Raw genomic sequence first — 24,694 nt, 5'->3', positions numbered from 1 at the left:
GGCAAGGCAGGGCAGGGCAGGGCAGGGCAAGGCAAGGCAAGGCAAGGCAAGGCAAGGCAGAAGGAAGAAAGAGAGAAATTTCTTAATGAGATATAAAAGCACAAAGTATAAAAGAAAGCTAAAACACACCCAGAAGGTAAAAAGTTAAACCATAGACCAGGAGAAAGTATGGGCAACACACACAGCCAACAAAGGTTCAGTATCCAGAATATGTAAAAACTGTTAGAAATCAATGAGAAAGAGACACACAACTCAATAGAAAAAAATGGCAAAAGAGAATAATAGGCAATTTACAAAAGAAAGAATAGAAATAGCATTTAGGCATATGAAAAATTGCTCCAAGTCTCTCCCACATGGTGAAACCCCACCTCTACTAAAAGTACAAAAATTAGCCAGGTGTGGTGGCACATGCCTGCAATCCCAGCTACTTGGGAGGCTAAGGTGGGAGAATCACTTGAACCTGGGAGGCAGAGGTTGCAGTGAGGTGAGATCACACTACTGCACTCCAGCCTGGGTGACAGAATGAGACCCTGTCTCAAAAAAAGGAAAGGAAGAAGGAAGAAGGAGGAAGGAAGAAGGAACAAAGAAAAGAAAAGAAAAGAAGAGGCCAGGAACAGTGGCTCACGCCTCTAATCCCAGCACTTTAGGAGGCTGAGGCAGGCAGATCATGAGGTCAGGAGTTCGAGAACAGCCTGACCAACATGGTGAAACCCCGTCTCTACTAAAAATACAAAAATTGACCAGGTGTGGTGGCACGTGCCTGTAACCCCAGCTACTCAAGAGGCTGAGGCAGGAAAATCACTTGAAACCGGGAGGCAGAGGTTGCAGTGAGCTGAGATCACACCACTGCACTTCAGCCTGGGCGACAGAATGAGACTGTATCAAAAAAAGTAAAAGAAAAAGAAAAATCGCTCCAATTTTCTGGTAAATAGGAAAATGCAATTTAATATAGAAACGAGTTTTCTTTTATGCTCTTGAGATTGACAGAAATTAAAAAATTAAAAACCTGTAAATATCAAGTGTTGGTGTGGATGTAGAACAGCTAAAATGACTAAACACTTGCTGGTGGACACACTTTGGAAAGTAATTTGGCAGTATCTAATTAAGTTGAAGAGAGTACCTCCTGGATCCGCTGCTAAGTATATATCCTAGAGGGTTATTGTGTCTGCACTCCATGAGACATGTATAACAGACATGGTTTGAATTGCAAAAAAATAAAAGAAGAAAAAAAGATAAAGCCTTAATGTCCAACTGTAGGAAAATAGATAGATTGTGTTATTTTCATTGAGTGGACTACTATACATAAGTAAAAATGAATGAACCAGAGCTACTATTCCAACACGAATAAATCTCATAATAGAAATGAAAAAAAATTACAAGTTGCAGAAGAATACACATAGCACAATACCATTTTTGCAAAGCTTAAAAATATGCAGAATGACATAATGTATTGCCTAGGGCTAAATACACATCTAGTAATGTTACAGGAAGTGCCTGGGAATAAACAAATTCAGGAACATGATTTCCTCTAAGGGGCAGCAGAGGAAGACATAGGGGAGGGATATACTGTAGATTTCACTGTGTTGACAATGTTTTATAACTTAAGCTGGATGTTGGGCAAATGGAGAGTTGTATTATTCTTTATGACTCTATTTTTTTTTTTTTTTTTTGAGACGGAGTCTCGCTTTGTCGCCCAGGCTGGAGTGCAGTGGCCGGATCTCAGCTCACTGCAAGCTCCGCCTCCTGGGTTTACGCCATTCTCCTGCCTCAGCCTCCCGAGTAGCTGGGACTACAGGCGCCCACCACCTCGCCCGGCTAGTTTTTTGTATTTTTAGTAGAGACGGGGTTTCACCATATTAGCCAGGATGGTCTCGATCTCCTGACCTCGTGATCCTCCCGTCTCGGCCTCCCAAAGTGCTGGGATTACAGGCTTGAGCCACCGCGCCCGGCCAACTCTCTGTATTTTTAAATATTTCATTGCACATTTTTTTTAAAACTAAAAAGTAACAAGCATCACATAGAGAAACAAAAGAGAAGACAGTGATCGTGGGGAAGAAATAGTTTAGAAATAGTCCCTGTTTGAGAAGACACAAATTCCAAAGAGTTTAGAAGTGCTTTGTCAAACCAAAAAACAGAAAGAGGTTCTCTAAAAGAAAAAGGTATTTATTTGAATGTAGGGCATTGCAATGGGAATATGTATGCCATAGTAAACTATATGCATATTCAGGGAAATAAAGGAAAACAAAAGATTTTTAATGAAAAATGAGGAAGATTACATAATTGTTTTGAGGCAATTATCCTTGGCTACAATGATCAACAGTAAGGGTGATGATGTCTGTCTAAGGATAGACAGAGTTCCTGGGTGGATGTCCTTGCAGAACTGTTTTTTTGCATAAGGTTTTCATGGCCTTTGTAGAAGACTGTAGTTTCACAGAATCTTTTGTGATAATTTTGTTATCAGTCATACAAGCATGAGACCCTTCTTTTCATAGCCCTCCTCAACTCTATTTGTCAGGATTTTCATAAAACACTTCACACTGACATGAAAACTTTCACATTCTCCTTTTTGGTCAAAGGGGTGTATTAATTTTCCCAGGGATGATGTAACACATTAACACAAACTTGGTGACTTAACACAACAGAAACTTATTATCTCACAATTCTGGAAGCAAGAAGTGTGAAATCAAGGTGTTAGCTGGATCATCCCCCGATTATAGGCGCTACAGAAAATCCTTCCTTGCCTCTTCCAGCTTTTGGTGGCTCCTGGAGTCCCTTGGTTTGTGGAAATGTGTCTCTAATCTCTGCCTTCATCTTCACATGGCCTTCCTCCCTGTCTTCATGTCTATAATCTCTCTCCACTTTCTGTGATTAGGATTTTAGTCATAGATTTAGGATTCTCCCTAAATCAGGATGATTTCTGTTGGTAGAAGAGCTGAGGTAGGACTGGCTTGTCTGTCATAATATAAAAGAGTCTTGGAAGATGTCCAGGGTCCAGGGTGTAAAACCTCTCGTGGCCCTTGGAATACCAAGCTCTGTGCCAAAGGGTGGAAGGTTGCCCTGCTGCACCACAAATCTAGGCCCAGGGCATAAAACCCCTCGTGGCTTGGATGGAATCCAGGGCTCAGGGCATAAAACCTCTTGTGGCTTCTGGAATGTGCACAGACTTGTTGGTAGCTCTCCTAGGCTTGTAAACATGTTCTCCATTATCTCAAGCAGCAGAGCATATTCTATATGTGTGAAAGAAAATGCTAAACTGTCACATCTATGCTTCATGCACCACTACCTTTCTACCCCCACATCCTCATGCCCTCACCTGTTTACCCCCACATCCACACGTCCTCATCACCTGCTTCTTTGTTTGATCACCAATAAATAGTGTGGGCTCCCAGAGCTTGGGGCCTTTGAAGCCGCCATACCAGTGTTGGCATCCTGGGCCCACATTATGCACTCTTTACTTCTCTTTTCTCATTCCTTTGACTCCGCCAGACTTTGTAGCCCCCACGGCCTGGTGTTGGGTCTGATCACCCCAACATTTATGGCGCCCAACATGGGGCTATGAAGACCCCAGTGAAGGAACGCTAGAGCATGTGGAATGTGGAAGCAGAGGATGCATTGTCAGAGGACACCTGAGGATGGCTGAAAGAAGCTCGGTGGGTAAGCTGGGCGCTCTGAAGAACCAGGGTAACAATGGGACAGAATGAAAGTAAACATTTTGCTTAATTAAATTTCTTAAGGGATTTATTATGGAGATGGGGACTAAAAGTTAGTACTCAGAATTTATTAAAACTCTTTAGTACTATAGAACAGTTTTGCCCATGGTTCCCAGAACAAGGGACAATGGAGTTGGATGAATGGGAAAGAATTGGCAGAGATTTTAAAAAAGGCACATAAAGAAGGAGCCAAATTCCAGTTTCTGTTTGGTCAGTGTGGGTGTTGGTAAGGCAGCTCTTCAGCCATTTCAAACAGATGACGAGACAGATTCAGATGAGGAAGAGGCAGACAAGTGTAAAAAATTAACTTCAGATTCTGAATGTGAGGAACAGGAAGAGGAGGAAATTAAAGAAAAGAAAGGGAAGCTGAAAAAGGTGTATTTTACTAGCCCATCCATTCTACCTGCTGAATTAAGTGAATGGCCACCTCCTCCCTCTCCCCTTAATGGGCAAGATGATGAATTAGCTGTAAAACATACTGCTCCTGTAGTGGCAACATTAAAACCTGGAGCGATTGGTGGTGCTATACAAAATTCTATTGCGAAGGCTAGAGCTGAAGGAGACCTTGAAGCATGGCAATTTCCTGTTACTATAATCCAGCAAGAAGGACAGAATAAAACTAATTGGGCCACTTTTCCTTTTAAGTTGTTAAAGGAATTTAAGCAAGCCATTAGTCAATATGAGCCAAATTCTCCTTTTGTACACACTTTACTAAAAAATGTGACTCTTGATAATAGATTAATATCATATGACTGAGATACTTTAACAAAACCTGTTCTCACTCCATCCCAGTACTTGCAGTTTAAAACTTGGTGGGCTGATGAAGCTCAAACTCAGGCAAGAGAAAACACACAAGCACAGCTGCCTGTGCCTGTTTCCTTTGAACAGTTAATGGGGATGGACCCTAATTGGGGCCAATTAGACAATCAAGCAGTAATGAAAAATGTTACCATTGTTCAGTTATGCACTTACAGGCATGGAAAAAAATAAATGTTACAGGGAAAAGATATCCTTATTTCATTAGACCTAAGAGAGGGAAGCCTCAGTTGGATGAATACATTAAGGCTTGTGATAGCATTGAAGGTAACTTAAATAAGGCTACTCTTTTAGCTCAAGCTATGGCTGGATTAAAGGTGGGAAAAATATGCCCCATTTCTCTGGCTCTTGTTTTAATTGTGGGCAATTTGGACACACAAACAAGGAATGTAGAAAACCAAATCAAAAGGCAAAAACTATTACCATCAATCAACAGAAAAGTCCTGGTATCTGCTCCTGGTGTAAGAAAGGCAATCTCAGCCAGGCGCGGTGGCTCAAGCCTGTAATCCCAGCACTTTGGGAGGCCGAGACGGGCGGATCACGAGGTCAGGAGATCGAGACCATCCTGGCTAACACAGTGAAACCCCGTCTCTACTAAAAAATACAAAAAAAAACTAGCCGGGCGAGGTGGCGGGCGCCTGTAGTCCCGGCTACTCGGGAGGCTGAGGCAGGAGAATGGCGGGAACCCGGGAGGCGGAGCTTGCAGTGAGCTGAGATCCGGCCACAGCACTCCAGCCTGGGTGACAGAGCGAGACTCCGTCTCAAAAAAAAAAAAAAAAGAAAGGCAATCTCTGGGCAAATCAGTGTCATTCTAAATTTAGCAAAGATGGGCAACCTCTTTTGGGAAATGGGAAGAGGGGCCCACCTTGGGCCCCTTAACAAACTGAGGCATATCCAGCACAGTCAGTTTCCTTACAAATGTACAATTGTCCCCCACCACAGTAGGCAGTGCTGCCATAGATTTTTGCAGTACAGTTCCCATTTCCTTACTTCCTGGGGAGCCACCAAAAAAGGTCCCCATGGGAGTTAGGGGCCCTTTACCCTCAGGAACAGTTGGTCTATTGCTTGGAAGATCTAGTTTAAATTTAAGAGGTGTCACTGTACATACAGGAATTAATTGATTCTGATTATACTGGAGAAATTCAACTGGTTATTAGTTCCTCAACTCCATGATCTTCTTCCCCAGGAGAAAGAATTGCTCAGTTGTTACTGTTACCTTATGCAAAACTGGGGAGCAGCACAGTAAAAAGAATAGGAGGCTTTGGTAGTACGAATCCAGCAGGAAAAGCTGTATATTGGGTTAATCGAGTGTCTGATAAGAGACCTATGTGTACAGTAACCATTCAAGGAAAAGACTTTGAAGGGTTAGTAGATACTGGAGCTGATGTTTCTATTATTGCTTTAATTCAATGGTCCTGACACTGGCCCAAACAAAAGCCATCCGTTGGTATATTGGAGTAGTAGCTGCATCAGAAGTTTTTCAAAGTTCTTTAATTTTGCCATGTCAAGGGCCAAATGGCCAAGAAGGGACAATTAACCTATTATTATACCTATTCCTGTCAATCTGTGGGGTAAAGACTTACTACAACAATGGGGGGCTGAAATATCATTCCTATGGATCAGTATAGTAATAACAGTAAACAAATGATGAGAAAAATGGGATATCTCCTAGGGAATGGACTGGGAAAAAATGAAAATGGCCAACCAGAACCTTTAGAACTAAAAGGGCGAACAGATTGAACTAGATTAGGGTATCATTTTTAGGAGCAGCCATTGCTGAGCCTCCGGCTCCCATTCCTCTTTTGGTTAACTGCCAAGCTGGTTTGGGTGGAGTAATCGCCACTGAAACAGGAACAACTGGAGACTTTAAAAAAATTGGTGCAGGAACAATTGCAAAAGGGACACCTAAAGCCTGTTTTCTCCCCTTGGAATTCTCCTTTGTTTGTTATTGAGCAAAAATCAGGGAAATGGAGAATGTTAACAGATTTGAGGGCCATTAATGCTGTAATTCAACCCATGGGCGCACTGCAACCAGGGCTGCCCTCTCCAACAATGATCCCAAAATACTGGCCTCTCATAGTAATAGATTTAAAAGATTGCTTCTTTGCCATTCCTTTAGCTACTCAAGATTATGAAAAACTTGCTTTTACTGTTCCTGCTGTAAATAACAAAGAACCAGCAGATGGATACCATTGGAAAGTATTACCACAAGGCATATTAAATAGCCCGACTATTTGTCAAACTTATGTTGGAAAAGCTATTAAGCCAGTTAGAGAACAATTCGAAAAATGTTATGTTAATCTATTACATGGATGATATTTTATGTGTAACTGAAACTATGGAGGAATTAATGCTATGCTACAAACAGTTAGAAAAGGCTGTAACTCCAGCAGGGTTAATCATAGCCCCCCAGTAAAATCCAAACTTCTACTCCCTTTCAATATTTAGAAATTAAAGTAGAACAAAATACTATTAGGCCCCAAAAGGTTCAAATTAGAAAAAATAATTTTAAAACTCTAAAAGATTTTCAAAAATTATTAGGAGACATTAATTAAATTCATCCCACGTTAGGCATTCCTACCTATGCCATGTCTCACCTCTTTTCTACCTTACGAGGTAATCCTAATCTTAACAGTAAACCCTTTTTGTCCAAAGAGGAATTAGAGAAAATTCAATTAATTAAAAGGAAAATTCAACAAGTACAAGTAAAACAATTTGACCCTATGCAGACATTGCAGTTTTTAGTTTTTCCTACTAAACATTCACCTAGAGGTGTTATTGTTCAATAGAATAATCTGGTTGAGTGGCTTTTTCTACCTCACAATACAACTAAAATGCTCACTCTGTACTTAAATCAAATTGCTGTACTAATAAAACAAGCAAGGCTGTGCACAACAAAATTAATGAAATATGATCCAAATCAAATTATAGTTCCATTAAATAAACAACAAATTCTGCAGATTTATATTAATTCCCAGGAATGGCAAGTTAATTTGACAGTTTTATTGGTGTTCTTGATAATCATTATCCTAAATCCAAAATATTCCAATTTCTTAAATTAACATCATGGATATTGCCTTCCATTATTCAAAAAACTTCTATTGAAGGGGCCATTACTGTGTTTACTGAGGGATCTAGTAATGGAAAGGCCTCATTTGTGGGACCTCAACAACAAGTTTTTCAAACTGACTTTGCTTCTGCTCAAAGGGCTAAACTTATGGCTGTGATAACAGTGTTAAAAACTTGTAAACAGCCAGTAAACATTGTTTCTGATTCAGCCTATGTAGTGCAAGCCATGCAAAATATTGAATGTGCCTTAATTCAAAATGTGACTAATGACCAACTTAATCTTTTATTTCATTCTTTACTGCAAGCAGTAAAACAAAGGCATTCCCCTTTCTATATCACTCATATGAGAGTACATACTAACCTCCTTGGCCCTTTAACTAAACTTAATCAAAGGGCAGATAATTATATGGGGAAGAGGATTTGCTTATGTCTCTCTAGGTAACAATCAGGTGCCCGTATGGGTGTCCACCAAACATCTGAAGATCTATCATGAGCTACAGCAGGAAGAGAGGACTCTGGGAAGAGCCAAAGCTCCCTATATGAGTGATAGCACAAATAAACATCTCAGAGATGAAGGAGAAAACCAAGAATAGTCATCAGGCAAATTCTCCAACATGGGGACAAATCAAGAAGTTGGCACAGATGGCAAAGGACAACTTGAAAGCACAGAACAAACTAAAGACAACTAGTAACCCGATGGTGGCCATGCTGGCAGTACTCACCATGATGGTAAGCCTCCCTACATAAGAGCAACTCAGAATTTCACTTATTGGGCATATGTCCCACTTCCTCCTTTAATTAGGTCTGTGAGTTGGATGGACCATGTTACTGAGGTGTATACCAACGACAGTACCTGGATACCTGAGCCCATAGATAGCCGAGGGCCAATGAATCCTAAAAAGGAAGAGATAAAAATAAATATACCCATAGAATATAATTATCCCCCAATATGCCTGGGACCTGCTGTTGGATGTTTATAGATGAACACACAGGCCTGGTTGGCAGTAGTCCCCCCCCAAATAAACATGGGCTGCTTTGCATATGATTTCAGGGCACAGTTTAAAATACAATCATTCCCATCCTAAAACCCTGCAGTTCCATCTGAATAAGTTCAAATATAAACAAAATAAAGTTTAGTTTAAAGATGCAGATGTTTAAACTTGGAAAAATTGTATAGCAAGTAAGGCTGAGGTGCTACAAAATAATTCCTATGGAATCGTCTTTAATTAGTACCCTAAGGGGATCTTTAAAGAAAATTGCACCAGAAAGCCTTCTTGTAGAACAAATGTAATAAACCAGTGGAACTGTTGGCAATTAAATCATACACAATATATTCGGACAAAAAACTGAGGTCCCTATCATGTGGAGTCCTACTGGCATTGTCACCTCAGTCCAAAAATACTATCTCCTGACATAGGACTGGACCATTCTGAATTATGGAAATTAGCTATGGCTCAAAGTTCAATCAAAATTTGGTAGGGTAAATATAACAAGTATAAAGGGGAGGGAGGTAAAAATAAATATATTCTTTCTTTTCTTTCCAACAGGACTTTTTGGATTCAAAGTTGGGTCTGGCCACCTTTTGTGCTAGCAATAGGAAATGTTACTCTTGACATAAATACACACTTTATTTCATGCCCTGAATATCATTTGTTTACCTGCATTAATTCAACTTTTAACAAAAATCAGACTATCCTAATAATTTAAGCCAGGGAAGGAGTCTGGATCCCATGTATTTAAATAGACCATGGGAGGAATCTCCATCCATTGATATAGTAACTGAAATCCTTAGAAAACTTTTATCCTATTCAAAAAATTGTATAGTTGCTCTCATAGTTGCTATAATTGGCCTCATTGCTGTTACTACTACTACTGCAATGGCTGGTGTGGCTCTACATTCATCTGTACAAACTATTACATTTGTCAATAAGTGGCAAAATCATTCCACAAAATTATGGAACTTTCAAACTCAAATAAATAAAAAAATAGTTAACCAAATTAACGATCTCTGTCAGACAGAGAATTGAATGGGAGATCATATTATAAGTTTAAAAAGTAAAATTCAAATGCAATGTGATTGAAATACCTCTGATTTTTACATTACTCCTCATCTGTATAATGAAACAGAGCATGAGTGGGAAAAAGTTAAGAGACATTTGACAGGTCATACTGGAAATTTATCTTGGGATATTGCAAAACTGAAGAAACAAGTATTTCAAGCCTCTCAGGTACATCTGACACTAATGCCAGGAACTGAAGTGCTAGAAGGAGCTTCAGACGGATTAGCAGCTATTAACCTGCTAAAATGGATCAAGATACTTGGAGGCTCTGTGATTTCAATGATGATTGTGATTTTTTTTTTTTTTTTGACAGAGTCTCACTCTGTTGCCCATGCTGGAGTGCAGTGGTGCGATCTCGGCTTACTGCAAGCTCCGCCTCCCAGGTTCATGCCATTCTCCTGCCTTAGCTTCCCAAGTAGCTGGGACTACAGATTATGCTTTCAATCTGTGTTGTTTGTCTTTATGTAGTCTGCAGATGTGGAAGTCGCCTCTGGAGAGAAAGTCGCCGCCAAGAACAAGCAATAATAACTGTGGCGGTTTTGCAAAAAAGAAAGGGAGATACATTAGTAGAAGAGCTGAGGCAGAACTGTCATAATATAAAAGAGTCTCGGAAAATGTCCAGGGTCCAGGGTGTAAAACCCCTCGTGGCCCTTGGAACACCAAGCTCTGTGCCAAAGGGTGGAAGGCTGCCCTGCCTCTCCACAAATCTAAGCCCAGGGCATAAAACCCCTCTTGGCTTGGATGGAATCCAGGGCTCAGGGCATAAAACCTCTCATGGCCTCTGGAATGTGCACAGACTTGTTGGTTGCTCTCCCAGCCTCGTAAACATGTTCTCCATTATCTCAAGCAGCAGAGCATATGCTATGTGTCAAAGAAAATGCTAAACTGTCACAGCTATGCTTCATGCACTGCTACCTTTCTACCCCTATGTCCTCACACCCTTGTTTACCCCCACATCCACACGTCCTCACCACCTGCTTCTTTGTTTGATCATCAATAAATAGTGTGGGCTCCGAGAGCTCAGGGCCTTCGCAGCCTCCATACAAGCGTTTGCCCCCTGGACCCACATTATGCATTCTTAACTTGTCTTTTCTCATTTCTTTGTGTGGGCAAAGCCCAGGACCCTGGACTGGGGAGAAACAGAGGGACAGTTAAAGGAAGTGTTTGTGTAAGCAATTCCAGAATGAAATCAGAAGAAAAAAAGAACTGCATATAACTTTCTAAATTGCTGTGTTGTTTTTCTAGTAGAATGCTTGCTTTTGTACAATGATGATTGTTTGATTGTTAAAACAGTGATCAGGTTATTAAAGCAACAATGAAGGACTGAGCCACTCACCATGAGGTTTGGCTGCCAGTGAGAGTTAACAGCACGTGACGTGCTTTCCCCTGCAGAGAGCCTATAGAGGGATGTTTAGGATGGGAGATGACACATCACCCAGATTCCTTTCTCAGGAAGGCATCTCTATTAAGGCCCTGGGAGAGGAATCCAGCCCTTATGGAGAGCCTATAAACTGATGCACAAGGGATGTCTGTTTGGAAGTGAAAGCTTCAGTGGTCGAGATAAGGGTGTAAAGCTCTTCTTCTCCCACCACTCCTAGGCCTTCCCAGGGGCTCCTCGGCCAGGTAGAATTGTGGTCAGACCAGTCACCTGGTTTCATGTCCTGTTCTTAGTTGCCTACTGCACAATCCTGATAACCACCTTAAAGTTAAACATCATTTATAGTTAAGGCCTGACCCTATTAAATTGCTGATACACACAACTAGCGGTTGGAACTCACAGTTCCGTATATCTGTATATCTTTACTATGGACCTCACCCTACAATCATGTGATCCTCTCACCCCATGATCAGACCACCCTCTGCTCACTGCCCTTGCTCCCCCTCCCACATGTAAACTGATAATAAATGCTGGCTATTCCAGTGCTTGGGTAACATTGCGACTCCACATTGCGGTGATCCCCCCGGACCCAGCTTTCACAAACTCATCCCTGTCTTTATTTTTTCAGCCATTTGACCCACCTGGGATAAGCAAGAGAATCCACATTGCTGGTGGGGCTGGTTCCCGCTAGACCTTTGACTCCACCGGACTTTGTAGCCCCCACAGCCTGGTGTTGGTTTTCATCACTCCAACAGTTTCACCTTGAGATTTTTCACTTCATTACATCTGAAAGATTTTTTTTTTCCAAATAAGGTCACGTTTACAGGTCATGGTAATTAAGACTTGGACATATTGGCCAGGCGCGGTGGCTCACGCCTGTAATCCCAGCACTTTGGGAGGCCAAGGTGGACGGATCACCTGAGGTCAGTAATTCAAGACCAGCCTGGCCAACATGGTGAAACCCCATCTCTACAAACATACAAAAATTAGCTGGGTGTGATGTTGTGCACCTGTAGTCCTAGCTACTCGGGAGGTTGACACAGAATAATTGCTTGAACCAGGGAAACGGAGGTTGCAGTGAGCCAAGATGGTGCTATTGCACTCTAGCCTGAGTGACAGAGTGAGACTCCGTCTCAAAAAAAAAAAAAAAAAAAAAGACTTGGACATATTTTGTAGGGGGTACACAATTCAACCCATTACAAGGGACGTATACATGGCTTTTCATTTTTGTTGGTAATAATTTAAGATTAGGAAATCGGAGAATATATTTAGAATACATTTATGATTACATTTATTTTCCTTAATGGACAACATCTTATTAGTTGTGTAAACCAAAAATAAAATCGTAAACCCCTGCGCCCCCCACAGCCATCTGAATGGACCCCTCCTCTCAGCCAAGGGTATGAAAAGGGTTATTGTGTCTGCACTCCATGAGACATGTATAAGAGACATGGTTTGAATAGAAAAAAAAATAGGAAGAAAAAACCGATAAAAGCTAAATGTCCAACCGTAGGAAAATAGATAGATTGAAAACTAGTGGAGTCCATGATGGAAGGAGGGGTCGGACATGCCTCATTATACCCTCCTCCCTCTTGGAATTACTGATCGGACACTCTTTAAGTCTGATAAGAAACATTTACTATCTATTTTCTCTGAAGCCTGCTACTTGGACCCTTCAACTGCATGATCTCCGCAACCCCTTATTGTAATTCACACATTTCTTTCTATTGATAATAACTCTTTCAACCAATTGCTAATCAGAAGATTTTAAAATCTACCTGTGGCCTGGAAGGCCCACCCCCATGTATTATGTGTCCCTAAAACATATAAAAGCAAGGTGTAACCTGGCCACCTTGGGCACATGTCATCAGAACCTCCTGAGGCTATGTCATGGGTGCATCCTCAACCTTAGCAAAATATTTGCAAAATAAACTTTCTGAATTGATTGCGACCTGTCTCAGATACTTTTGGGTTCACAGTTGCTTAGGTTCTTACTGTCAGGTGTTTTGGCTTTCTGCATTGGCAGAGATTTTTGTTTTCAAGTAGAATGGACCACACTAAACAAGATATAAATGTGCCATTACAGCCACAAACTGATAATCCTTCAAGAAAAGCTCAAAGAAATGAGCTGTGGATAGTTATTTAATATTTATATATGTTTTACTTGAATAACTGGCTACTTAAATTGTTATTTGATAATACGATCATGTGGTACTTTAGGACAATTATAACATAACAAATATTGATAATCTGTGCACCTTAACTGCATATTCTCTACAACACCTAGACATTTCCAGTTGGTTGTTTTGACATTTTTATTTCAGTCAATAGTATTATCTTCCTCTCAATCGATGAGGCTTGAAACCAAACTCATCATAGAGTTAGACATTTTTTGAACTGGAAGGGAACTTAGAGATTATCACAACTCCCCCATTTCTTTTTACAAATGAGGACATCCAGTCATAGAGCAGTTTCACAATCTGAAGGTTAGTCAACTAAACAGTTATTTGTTGAGTAGCACAGTTATAGGACTCAGTTTCCCTGATTACCAGTTCAGTATTTTTCTTCACTACACACACTAATACTAAACTACTACAAATAACAGCTAGCATTGATTTAGCCATTACCATGTACTACTGTGCTAAGTGTTTTTATATGTGTTCCCTTACTGTATTTTCAGGGACACTAAATACTCAGGATCGTGGGCACTTAATGTCTTATATAAGTGCTGCATGGGGTTTACTTTCTGTTAAGCCTCAAGAGAACTCTGCGGAAGGTACAGTTTTCCTATATCTCAGGCATTCTCAGGAGTGCTATCATTTGGCAGTATTCCATGAAGCTAGTTTTCTGCCAGAGTTAATGAAACTATTGCATGGATCACAGTGCTACAAACCTAATACAGCAAAGCATCTATAGAACCAAAGCTCTTTCCATATTTAGTATTATTTCTTAGGAATGTATTTTCAAAAGAGGCATTTGCAGGTTAAAGCATATGAATGAATATATTTAAGGCTCTTTATTAAGGAATATGCTATTCTGTTTTGTTTCTTACCATATGAGACTAGAGAGAGAGAATAGAGACAGGAAAAGATGGCAAGTATAAAACCTGCCCCAGCTCCATCAGTGCGAAAAGTAAACAATGAGATTCGATGGACAAGAGGGAGAGCACTTATTACCCGTAGGCCAACAAATGGCAGGAGTATCATATGGGAGGCCAGTTCCCCCAAACCCAAGTCCCACTGGGCAACCCCATGGGTCCAGATGCAGGCAGTGAACTGGGAGGCAGGTAAAGAATCTGGGGCTAAGTGCTCAGCATCTTTCGTATGGAGCAGCAAACAAGCTAGTCCCTTTCCCCTGGGAAGTGAGCAATTGTGCCTTCTCATGCCTTGATTGCTGTAGCCTACTTAGTTGCTTACAGATCAGTGAAGGAAGTGGCTCAGAGTTAGAAGGCAGATAGGTCTTGCATTTTGGCATACTCAGCAGGGATATGCAGGAATCCCTTGCCCCCATAAGCTTATATTGTATAATCACTGAGTAATGTCTATTAATATGGATGGATTATGGTTTATTTAATTTGTGATTTTTTATATTAATTGTTGTTTTTTTTTTTAGTTGACAGACCTTTCCGTCCTCATTTCACATTGATCTGCTCAACATTCAAAGACTGACTTTCACACCTGTGAGACAAAATAGTTTATGTAAGAAGCTATATTTGCTCATTCTGCTTGCCAGCAGAATGTCAGAGAATCTTTGGCAGTCAAATTTCACAAATCCCTTAACTCAGTGACTAAGTGCAGCCCCTGGAAGAATGCCGCTGAAGATGATGACATCTCTTGCATGAATCTGTTCTTGCAAAAGTTCAAAGATCCTAACTCATGCCTCTTCCTGTACATAATAGGATAATAACTGATAGGATTAATGATTATGCCTTTATAATCTATAACCAGATGTACCCTTGGACCCCACCCTTGATGAGATTTTGCTCAAATGTAACTGCTGAGTTCACTTGATGCAACTGCTGAGCACATCTGGTGCCACTTCCCATCACATGCCACCTAAGCTTTGGAGCAGTCTCACAGGTCTCTGACTCTCCCGAATTGCAGTCCTCAGTAAGACATCTGAATACAACTAATTTTAACTATTTAAATGACTACATTTTTTTTCTTTGGTTAACACACCCAACTAAAAACGAACCGCTCACATCATGTCCGGCAGTTACAGCAAAAGCAGAAACGTACTGGAGAGGGGAGGAGGAGGACTTGGGAGAGAAGTCAGTTTTCTCCCAGAATCTTTCTCTCTCATCAGTCACAGGTTTCTGAACACACTGACTCACCAGGAAACATTTCTTAGGTTCTCCAGGAAAACACTAAGTAACTTCAGAAATTGTAAAGGTCATGGAAAACATTATGTTATATATTTCCGTATTTCCACGAATACGCGGGAATCCTCCCAAGCCCCTGGCGCCGCACTCCAAATGTCGATCTCCAGGAAGCCGCCCTTCAGTGCCCGGGGCCCTCTAAACAACGTTTCAGTCCTTGGGCTCGGTGTCTGCGTCCTTCATTGGTGAACGCGGGGGCTGCCCGTGTCCCTCCAGCTGCTTCCGGAAGGGAACGGCGCCCCGGAGCGAGCCTGTCTCGGACTCCCAACCGTCAGCCTCGCTCCGGGCCGCACCCCTGGAGCAGCTCCCCCGGAGCAGCGCAGCCGCTCAGGCCGGCCTCAGTGGGCCGAGTGGTCGGAGCATCGGGGCCCGGGGAGCGGCTGGTAAGTGCCTGGTCGGGGCGCGCTGTGAGCGGCCGGCCCCTGCCCGGGAGGCCCTGCTGCAGCCGGGTTCCCCGCCTCGCTTTCCTTCTTTTTAGAGGACTGGAATCCACGCTACAGTTCAGCCCTCCACCTCTGTTAGTTGAACTCAGGGAACCCCTGCTTCAAAACCCCAGCTGAGTCACTGCCCTTCGTCAGTCTCTTCACTGGACATCTAAGTTACTTCACACCCACCCTCGGTTTTGAGAATAGAAAATCAAATACCGCACGTTCTCAACTATGAGTGGGAGCTAAGCTATTGCTGCGCAAAGGCATCCACAGGGGTATAGTGGACTTTGGAGACTCAGAAGGGGAAGGGTGGGAGGGGGGTGAGGGATGAAAAAACTACATATCGCGTACAATGTACACTACCTGGATGACCCTGAAATCGCAGACTTCACCACTATCCAATGCATCCATGTAAAAAAAACCCACCTGTACCCCAAAAGCTATTAAAATAAAAATTATACATATATACTATATATATATTTTTGAGACGGAGTCTCGCTCTGTCACCCAAGTTGGAGCGCAGTGGCGCAATCTCAGCTCACTGCAATCTCTGCCTCCCAGGTTCAAGCCATTCTCCTGCCTCAGCCTCCCGAGTAGCTGGGACTACAGGCGCCCGCCACCACGCCCAGCTAATTTTTTTGTTTTGTTTTGTATTTTTAGTAGAGACGGGGTTTCACAGTGTTAGCCAGGATGGTCTCGATCTCCTGACTTTGTGATACGCCCACCTCGGCCTCCCAAAGTTCTGGGATTACAGGCGTGAGTCACCCCACCCAGCCATACACCTATATATTTTTAAAAATTCAAAAATAAAACAAAAAAATACCTATCCCTCCAGGCTTATTTCCCGTTCCTCTACCCTGCTCATTCCCCTCTAGCCCAAAAGTGCCATCACTGAATTTACCACTTTTCCCAAGCTAGTTGTGTCTGTTTTTGCTTCTCTGCTTTTGTACCCCACTGTCCCCACCTTCTGCCTAGAATGTTTCTCTCTCCCATCTTCTCCTGACAACTCTTCTTTAGACTCGACTCGTGTGGTACCTTCTCTGTCAAGTTTTGTTTTTCCAGAAGTTTTGCTGCCTGCTGAGCTCCCTTAGCCTTTTGTTAATTCACTTGTCATTGACATTGACCATCTTGTCCATCTTGTGTTGTATTCAATAGTCTGTCACACCGATTTGATTGTGCATTTTGCTTTGGAGAAGTCCTTAGTCTTTTATGTAGCCACAGTGGCCACACATGCAGAAGATGCTCAATATTGTTGAATGAACTAATGCATTTGGGACAGGGTTACAGAAACGGGTGCAGGAGAAAAGGGGGTGGTTGAATTGGCTGTACCCAGCACACAGGTATGCAACTTGCTCACTTACTGTAGTATTCCTAGGTGTGGAGGAGTCCAACACCTGGGAATGCTCCTGAAAATAACCAGGGATGACTTTGTGGAAGTTCACTGAATCCTTAAAATTAAACTTAAGGAGAACGGATGGTGGGAATTGAAAATGATTGCATCCAGCCTGGGCTGCATAGTGAGATCCCATCTCTACAGAAAAACCAAAACCCAAACCAAAAGAGAACAGCCAAATGTGATTGCGTATGCCTTTAGTCCTACTCGGGAGGCTGAAGTAAGAGGATCGTTTGAGCCCAGAAGGTAAGAACTGCAATAAGCCATGCTCGCATGACTGTACTCCAGCCTGCACAACAGAGCAAGTTGTCTGTGAAGGAGAGAAGGACCCAGAGAAAGTGAACAAGTATTGATGCCACATTCACTCTGTGCTCTATGGGTCAGCAGAATGTGAATGCTTGGGGGTAGATTTGTAGGGAATTTTAGGTCCTAATTTTTTTTATTTATTTATTTTTAAGACAGGTTCTCACTCTGTCACCCAGACTGGAGTGCAGTGGCACCATCTTGGCTCACTGCAGCCTTGACCTCCTGGGCTCAAGCTATCCTCCCTCCTCAGCCCTCCATGGACTACAGGTGCATGCCACCACGCCTGGCTAATTTTTTCCATTTACTGTCAAGACTGGGTTTCTCCATGTTGCCCAGGCTGGTCATGGATGTTACTATATATGATATGCACACATATAATACAACTAAAATGTACACATGATTTTTTTTTTTTTAGAAAAGAACCATACCGAAAGTTAGAAAATTGGAAAGTAAAAATTCTTCTTCTACTTCCCTTCTTCAATCTCTTTCACTCAGAGTGATTCTTGTTAATAATTTATTGTGTATTCTCCCTAGAAAGCTTATAATGCACTTTATCAAATCTAAACTATTACTGAGTACAATTTTTTTTGCAATTCTATACATGCAAATTAGGTATTTTATGTAACTGCATAAAGAAAAAAGTGCTGAGAAACAAAAAAATGCTGCAGATTAAACCTTCTTAAAGTATGCATCTTAGAATTGATGAAATACCATATGTACACATATACACCACTTTAAAACATTTATGGGGTGGTGTTGTTATGCAATGTATCTTGCTTTTTTATGTAACAGTATGTCTTAGAGAGTTTTACATATCTGCATATATAGCCCTCCTCATTCTTTGTATCAATAATGATACATTAAAATTTTATTGAACAAGGGTAGTACAGAACAATTAGTGGGCCCTTCATTGAGGGACATCTTGGTTGTTTCCAAAGTGTGTGTGTGTCTGTGTGTTTTCTTGCTTGTTTTTGCTATTACAAACATGTTGCAGTGAACCACCAACCTTGTGTGTATGTGTGTGTGTATACATATATAGAGAATATCTATATATATACACATAGTTGGTAAGATTTTTTCATTTTTGCTATAGTTTTTAGGAATTCCTCTATATAAAGTAGTTGCATACATTTTCTAATTTAAAATTAAATAATTGCATCACTCTTTGGAAGTCATAAGTTGATCTTTTAGTATTTAGAGTTTGTCACCTGCTAAGGAATATTTGACACTCAAAAACCATGTTGAAAATGCATCTCAAATTACAGTATTTCATTAGAGGGAAGATTCTACAATTTCCTTAAGCAAAATCTCTCCAAAATGGCAGTGGTCATGTATTTATATATTTCTTTGGGAATCTTAGATATATGATCTATTTTAACAAAATTTAAACTATAACAAATTATTTATAATTTATTTTTTTCTGACACACAATAGGGATTAGTCCCTGATTATCAATTTTCAGTGTTTACAGACACTCGTATTCACAGAAACAAAGTCTGTATGTCAGTGTTCACAGTCACAAAAGTCTGCTTGTATAAAAACTACATTTATTACTTATTTTAACAGATTCTGAATCCTTGCTGTTCGTGGTCTTTTGGAATAATGAATATGATATGATGTAGTTCTAAACTCTTTTTTCCCAGCCAAATTTTCCCTGATTTGGCCTGTTCATAGCTTTTTATAGTTTACCTCTTTACTTCTCTGTTTACATTTCTTCCCTCTGCTTCTTATTGACTCCTACTCACCCTTTAAGGCCAACTAATGTTCAAATCCTCCATGAAATCCTCTGTCTATTTTGTCCACATTTATCTCTTCCTTCTTTAAATTCCTTTTTCAGCAGAACGTCACAATTTAACATTCTTGATTGATTCATATAGGTTACTTTATCTTCTAAATGAGACTGAATTCTTCAGGAATTCTTGTCTTGGCTGGATTTCAGGCAAGATATCTAGGGGGTGCTACATTAGCTCTGGTTGTTGAGTATTTGTGGCTTGAAGTAGTCTTTTTTTTTTTTCAACTTTTATTTTGGATTCAGGGGATACATATGAAGATTTCTTACAAAGGTTTATTGCATGATGCTGAGGTTTGGAGTATGATTAAACTTGTCACCCAGATAGTGAGCATAGTATCCAATAGGTAGTTTTTCAACCCTCACCCCCATCCTTCCCTTCCCCCTCTTGTACCCCCAGTGTCTGTTGTTTTCATCTTTATGTCCATGTATACCCAGTGTTTAGTCCCTACTTATAAGTGTGAACATGAGGTATTTGGTTTTCTGTTTCTGCGTTAGTTCACTTAGGATAATGGCCTCTAGCTGCATTCATGTTCCTTCAGAAGACATGTTTTTTTTTTATGGTTGCATAGTATACCATGATGTATATTTTTTCATCCAATCCACTGTGAAGTTGTATTCTTAAGACAAGAGGCGGGGCTTCTCCAGGGACCTGGAAGAGGTGTAGCTAACGCAGCTGATCATCACAGCCCACTCCCTCTAGTGTCAGAGGAATGCCTGGGCTGCTGTTTCACAGATGGACACCTATTCCGCCCAGCATTAGACTTGCCACCAAATATTTTTACTGTGAATGGGCTAACCATTAAGGTGCAGCCCTAAAACCCTACCAAGCTAAAAAATGCACCCTGACATTGTGTTTCAAAATGGTGGCATAGAAGCAAGCTGGCTTATTCTCCCTTAACACCAGAAAATGGAAACAAACACATGATGTTAAGATTATCACCAGCAATATCCCAAAACTCAGATATAAGGATGAGATAGATCATTTCTAGTACCACAGAGAAGTGAAAAAACCTCTAAGCAGATGGTAAGAGAATTGGACTTCCATAGCATGACACTCCTTATCCCCAGTCTGCCTGGCACCAGGCAAATGGAAAATTTCCCCCAGTCTTATGGTTTCTCTAATGGGCAAAGTGAGATTGAAGTGAACAACCAACTTTCCTACCATCTTGGGTTCCATGGCAGGAGATCTGTTCCTGCCTCAATCCACAGGCAGTATCAACAGTACTAAAGGGAGAAATATCCCCGAGGATAGCCAGAGACGAAGGAGGGAGATGGGACTACCATCCCCAGTCCTGGAAGCTCTGCTCTGTAACTTGGCCAAAGAAGACACCAAATCAGAGTTGCTGTTTGGCAGTACCATGCTGTAGGAAGCTCATTCCCCAGTTCCCTTAGGCATGAACCCCTATCCAGCATTCCCACACTGCTGGGATAATCCCTTTAGGACTTCCCCCATTTTGGATGGGCAGCAATCTGATTACTAGAACTGAGGCAAACCGAGGCTTAAGCTGACATCTAGTGCTGGAAATGAGTCAGTGACCTAGTGAAAAAGAAAAGAAAATCCACAGGTAAATTATAAAGAGTCTCTAAGCAGACATATCCAATAAAAACCAAAACCAGCCAGAGAAGACTGGAGTAAATAATTAATCCTTCAACACAAAGACATACACATACATTCACAAGAAACAATAACAAACAGAGGATCATGACCTCTTCAAAAGGACAAAGCAAGAAACCAGCAACTAACCCTAATAAGAATGCAATATGTGAACCCTCTGACCAAGAATTCGAAATAGCAGTTTTAAGGAAACTCAGTGATCTCCAAGATAACACAGAAAAACAATTCAGAAATTTATCAGAGAAGGTTAACAAAGAGATTGAGATAAAAAACCCATAAATTTTGGAATTAAGAAATACATTTGCTGAGCTAAAAAACTTACTAGAGGTTCTCAACAGCAGATCAAGCAAAGAAAGAATCACTGAACTCAGACAGGTTGTTTGAAAATGTGCAGAGGAGACAAAAGGAAAAAGAATGAAGAGGAACAAACATATAGAAAATTACCTCAAAAGACCAAGTTTAAGAATTATTGAGTTTGTGACCAGCCTGAGCAACAGAGTGAGACCCTGTCTCTAAAACTGAAAAATAAAAAAATTAGCCATGCATGGTGGTACATTCCTATTGTCCCAGCTACTCAGAAGGCTGAGGTGGGATGATCACTTGAAGCCAGGAGCTTGAGTACTGGTACTGTTTGGCAGTACCATGAGACCAGTCTCAGCAACATAACAAGACCTTGTCTCTACGAAAAATAAAAATAATAAATAAATAAATACATAAGCCAGGCTGGTGGCATGCACCTGTAGTCTTACCTACTTGGGAGGCTCAAGTGGGAGGGTCACAAGCTTGGGAGGTCAAAGCTGCAGTGAGCTATGATCATGCCACTGCACCTGAGCCCAGGTGGTAAAGTGAGGCCCTGTCACAAAAGAGAGAGAGAGAGAGAGAGAAAGAGAAGAGAAAGGGAGTGGGGAGAGGGAAGGCTAAAAAAACCCTGCCGATAGTAGTTTGGGAACAATGGTTTATGTTGACACATTCTAGGGGCAGTGGGTGGGTAAACTGGTTAACTGGCAGCTAAAAGATAGGTCAATTTGTCCTTGAGTAGGCCAATTAAGGGTATCAAACAAACAATTACAGCTGTTTATGAGTTCTCTGGAAAACTTGGAAAGGGCAGTTGTGGGGCATAGATGACAGGCTGGCTCTGTGTCGTGTCTGTAAGAAGCTCCATCTTACTTAGGCCAGGTCTGCATCTGTGTCCTCAGAATTTCTCACTAGAAACCTCTTTTTCTGTCTTCTTACGTGTTTGGGAATGTATCCTTTTGTTCTCCAAATATTTACTATTATTCTGGTTTCTGGATTTTAACCACATCCTGAAAACATATTTATTTGGTTGGAGGCATCGTTACTGTCCTACAATATGATTTTTGTCTGTAGCTGACATCTCTTCTTCCACTGGCGTCCCCTAATTTCCATGGTTATGTGCTCATTACTTCTACACTTCTTTATTATCAGAGCTTTTCTGATTAGGTAGGCTACATTTATGCTTTCTATAGTACCATTGCCTCAATAAATAGTCACAATCACTTTTCAGTGTGGACTTTCTGTTTGGTCTTGGGGTTATTTATTTTGGCTGCTAAGAGGATGTTTTATGCTTTTATGGTAGATGAGATGGCAGACAGTAGAATGTCTGATTGATGAACTGTATTGCATCACAGAGTTCCTTGAAGCAAGGAACATTTAGAGTTCACGAAGTTCTTTGCTTGGTCTCTTGCACAGTGAGTACCTTGGCAGTGATCTACACTCTGTCCTCTAATTTAGTGGCTCTCAATCTTTTTTTAGCCCTAAGGCACCTGAGGACAGGTGCCCTCCCATGAATTGCCGGGTTACTATGGCAGGGATGGGATGTGCGTGGAGGGACAGTCCCCTAGGGCCATAACATAATCAGGAGGAGCACTTAAAGTTTGAAAAAGCTCCCAGGTGTGTGTGTGTGTGTGTGTGTGTGTGTGTGTGTGCTGTCCTCACTAAAAATATCACCTCTCCTGCCCCATAAACTAAGCTTCCTTAGATAATATGGCAAGGCAGAACTTGATGATTTTGCTGCTTGTCTAGCTAAAAGGGGAGGAATAAAAACGTACAACACTCAATTTACTGTAGTTTTAAACGAACCTCTGTTATAATTCCAGGTTTTGAAGCATAACGACAGAGGATGGAGAAGGATGCTGAAGAAGGCGGCGCCCCCTCTGAGGGAGCAGAGGCTCCTCCCCCCACGGAAGAGGCTGGCCCTCCCCGTTCAGAGGAGGAAGAGACCCCGCGCCCTCCAACGGTGGAGGCTCCGGCGGAAGATAATTTCTCTCTTTCCCCAGAAGATGATGTTCCTTCTGTGGTGGATTATCGGGATCTTATTCCTTCTGAAGAAGGGATAGTTCTTCCGGATGATGATGAAGCGGATCTGAATAGAGTTCGACCCAGGCTTGCACCGCGACCAGTTCAATCAGTGATTTCGGAAGTGCTGTCCTCGCCGTCTTCCCGGCGGTCCTCCAGGTACCGCCGGAGTATGAGTGGCCTTCCCACTCTGCAGGAAACATTAAAAGAGAGACAGGTTTGCTTCTAATAAGATTTTTCATGCGTGCCACTTTCCTTTACAAATACGAAATACTTTTACTTTACAAAATATGAAATAGTTTGATGTTTTTTTCTGCAGAATTGCAATTTTGACTCTTGGTTTTCATTCCTTAGGCAAGATTTAGAGAGGCAAGGGAAAGCCGAAGACAGAAAATTGACCCTTCATACAAATATATATTTGAAATTCTAGCAGGAAATCTTGGCCTGGACGTAGTAACTGTGGAAGAATTAATTTTAGATTGCCCATCTGTAAGTTTAAGTCTTATCATTATATTTTAATTGCTCTTTGAGTAAGTGATTAACTTAGGAAAACAGAGTTGTCCTAAACAACAACAAAAATCATTTAGAAAGACAAAGTTGGGGCAGGGCATAGTGGCTCATGCCTGTAATCCCAGCACTTTGGGAGGCTGAGGTCTGAGGATTGCTTGAGGCCAGGAGTTTGAGAGTAGCCTGGGCAACATGGCGAAACTCCTGTCTCTGCAAGAAACACAAAAATTGGTTGGGCGTGGTACACTGTACCTGTGGTCCCAGCTACTCAGGAGGCTGGGGTGGGAGGAACTCGTGAGCCTGGGAGGTGGAGGATGCGGTGAGTACTCCAGCCTGGCTGACAGAGTGAGATCTTGTCTAAAAAGAAAAAGATTAAAGTTGGAATTTTACTGACTAGAGGAGAAGATTTAGTTTATATAATTATAGCCAGTTGAATGGTATTTCTTTTTAAATTAAATTAAATTAATTTGTTTGTTTGGGACGGAGGCTCGCTCTGTTGCCAGGCTGGAGTGCAGTGGCGCAATCTCGACTCACTATTTAACCTTGACTTCTGGATTCTCCTGCCTCAGCCTCTTGAGTAGCTGGGACTACAGGCATGCGCCACCATGCCCAGCTATTTTTAATTTTTTTGTATTTTTAGTAGAGATGGGGTTTCACCATGTTGGCCAGGATGGTCTCTAACTCCTGACCTCATGATCCGCCCACCTTGGCCTCCCAAAGTGCTGGTACAGGCCTGAGCCACTGCACCCGGCCCAGCTGAATGGTATTTCTAGTCAGGTTTACTGTTGTGGAGGAAGAAGAGAAGACTTAGCAACTAGAATTTTGGCTAAACTTCTAGCTTAGAATGATGTCAGAAGTTAGAGGCATAGTTGAGTGACGGTAGGTAATATTTTGCAAGTACAGATTATATGAACTACATATGCAAA

General features: G+C 41.5%; 1 protein-coding gene and 1 long non-coding RNA gene across 3 annotated transcripts in view; both read left to right on the top strand.

Annotated features, from left to right (window-relative positions):
• LOC144340372 (uncharacterized) overlaps positions 1–11,573 on the top strand; it is a 29,476-nt gene extending 17,903 nt beyond the window's left edge. Inside the window, exons 2-4 of the long non-coding RNA XR_013416438.1 lie at positions 3,487–3,650; positions 8,034–8,324; positions 9,969–11,573. This is a non-coding gene — a long non-coding RNA (uncharacterized LOC144340372). The remainder of the gene's footprint in view (positions 1–3,486; positions 3,651–8,033; positions 8,325–9,968) is intronic.
• A 3,997-nt stretch (positions 11,574–15,570) lies between these two features.
• Positions 15,571–24,694, top strand: part of DNAH8 (dynein axonemal heavy chain 8) — a 317,698-nt gene continuing 308,574 nt past the window's right edge. The window contains exons 1-3 of one of the 2 annotated variants that reach the window (XM_078000047.1): positions 15,571–15,794; positions 23,063–23,478; positions 23,616–23,750. Coding sequence is in view for 1 of the 2 variants with exons in the window: in XM_028847604.2 (XP_028703437.2) it covers positions 23,086–23,478; positions 23,616–23,750 (528 nt within the window). In the remaining variant the exon portion in view is untranslated. The remainder of the gene's footprint in view (positions 15,795–23,062; positions 23,479–23,615; positions 23,751–24,694) is intronic. The other variant, XM_028847604.2, reaches the window with a different exon arrangement.

The sequence above is a fragment of the Macaca mulatta genome, chromosome 4, assembly GCF_049350105.2.
Source record: "Macaca mulatta isolate MMU2019108-1 chromosome 4, T2T-MMU8v2.0, whole genome shotgun sequence".
Lineage (NCBI taxonomy): Eukaryota > Metazoa > Chordata > Mammalia > Primates > Cercopithecidae > Macaca > Macaca mulatta.
The sequence above is the reverse complement of the archived record's forward strand: the minus strand, read 5'-3'. Positions and strand labels throughout refer to the sequence as shown.